At 34.7% G+C, this 2061-nt stretch overlaps 1 protein-coding gene across 1 annotated transcript in view; it reads left to right on the plus strand.

Moving 5' to 3' along the window:
* Nucleotides 1-1204, plus strand: part of LOC110018151 (disease resistance protein RGA2-like) — a 17256-nt gene extending 16052 nt beyond the window's left edge. Inside the window, 1 exon segment of the mRNA XM_020715361.1 lies at nucleotides 12-1204. Coding sequence (XP_020571020.1) covers nucleotides 12-1049 — 1038 coding nt within the window. The 3' untranslated portion in view covers nucleotides 1050-1204.
* Nucleotides 1205-2061: the final 857 nt, after the last annotated feature.

Consider the following 2061-nt stretch of genomic DNA (forward strand, 5'->3'; position numbering starts at 1 on the left):
TTTCATACAAGGGTGTAAGCTCTGCAAAATGGATGTACAATGCAGATTTGATCTCCAATCTGGAGTACATCAGTTTGAACGGTTGCTCGGAGTGGGAAACTCTTCCACCTCTTGGGCAGCTTCCCCACCTCAAGTCACTGTACCTTTATAACATGCCACGAGCAAAGCGTCTTGATCATAAATTCCATGGGAATGACAAGGTTTCTGTGTTTCCATCATTGGAGGTGCTACATATTAAGGGATTACAAGTATTGGAGGACTGGTTTGATGGAGCAGGAGCAACAGCATATGACTGTTTCTTTCCTTGCTCAACTGAACTCTTCCTCGATAACTGCCCAAATCTGCACGAGTTGCCCCATTTGCCTCCTAAGCTCAAGGAAATGAAGATACAGAACATCGGATGGAAGACTGCTTTAAACTGCAAGCAAGAAACCAACAACTGTTGCGACATTTCAAAATCAACTCCCCTTGAGACATTAGAGGTCCTTTCGTGCCCAAACGTCACATCTCTTCTTCAGGCAGATGTAAGGCTTGAAGCACTGAGAAAATTGAGAATTGAAGGTTGCCCCAATCTGATTTCTCTTGGTGGACTGCAACAAGTGGAGAGTGGCATTGAGAAATCCCTGCAGTCTCTCCCTTCCTCCTTCGAACGCCTCTCTTCACTTGAGATTCTACGTGTCCAAGATGTTCCTCAGCTCCAGCAGCTTCAACACATCTCCGCCTCCCTGAAAGACTTACGTCTTGAATACCTGGAATCATTGCAGTGCCTGCCATCTTCTTTGTCGGCCATCTCATCTCTCACCTATTTAGAATTAGAAAGCATTCCACTCCTCAAATCATTGCCAGAATTCCCTCCCTCTTTGTCTTATATGTCTATAAAGAGGCTTGATAACCTACAGTGCCTGCCATCTTCTTTGTCGGCCATCTCATCCCTCAAGGAGCTTCATTTAGAGAGCATTCCACTCCTAAAATCATTGCCAGACCTCCCTTCCTCCTCGTGTTCAATAGTAGTAGCAAATTGTGATCCAGAGTTGATGAAGCGTTATTAACAAATATTGAGGACACAAGATTCCATACGTTCCTGATGTCAGTATTAATTTTATTTTAGAGTTGTGTTTGTAATTAAATTATAAAATCATTGTTTTGTCGTTAATTTTTAATTTCAATTGTAGTTAAAATATGATTTCTGATTTTGGATTGGATAGAGGAGTCTCATATAGCATTAAACTTAAAATATTGATGATTTTCTCTTCTGAAAATTGAATATATAAATATATTTGTTTGGATATATGGATTTACTCCACAAATAATTATTTATTTTTATTTATATTTTATTTGAATCAAAGTTTATTTGATCAGTTAAAATAAACAATAATTATTTTAAAAACAAAAAAAAAAAAAAAAAACTTTTGATTGATTTTCAAAACATGTAAATTTATTTTTAAAAATTAAAAATAAATTTAAAAATATACTAAACAGATGTATTTTTAAAATAAAATAATAAAAATGATTTCAAAGAAGCTCGAAATTATATGATTTCAAGTTAATGAAAATTGCATAATACAAATTACAAATTGATCGCATGGACATGCATATAACATCTAGTTTACGAATGGAATGAGTGGGTAAATGGAATGTTGGAATTTAATGCACATTGAAAAGTAAGATTTACAAGCATGCCACTCAATTTCTATGTATTTGCTTATCTAGCACCTAAACTTTAATTTTTAAGTACATAGCACCTTATGCCTGAAAATGTGTATTTCACCATTTTAAAGTTAAAATGGTGATTTTTGCTATGTGATATGAATAATTTGGGTGGTATAAATGTAAAAAAAAGTAAATTTTTGATATTAGATATGTAAATGCATATGAATTGGGTATGCAAATACACCTATTAAAAAAAGGTGAAAACTTATGGGGAAGGTGGTTTGCCTTTAGGGATTTAAAGTTAAACATAATATTTTGATGGTTAATATCATGTTGGACTTTCTGTGTTACGACAAAAATGGGCAGAAGTGGGGTTGTGTGTTTATTTAATGAATGAAAAAAAGGTGTTGG

Source organism: Phalaenopsis equestris, unplaced genomic scaffold (genome assembly GCF_001263595.1).
Source record: "Phalaenopsis equestris unplaced genomic scaffold, ASM126359v1 Scaffold000003, whole genome shotgun sequence".
Lineage (NCBI taxonomy): Eukaryota > Viridiplantae > Streptophyta > Magnoliopsida > Asparagales > Orchidaceae > Phalaenopsis > Phalaenopsis equestris.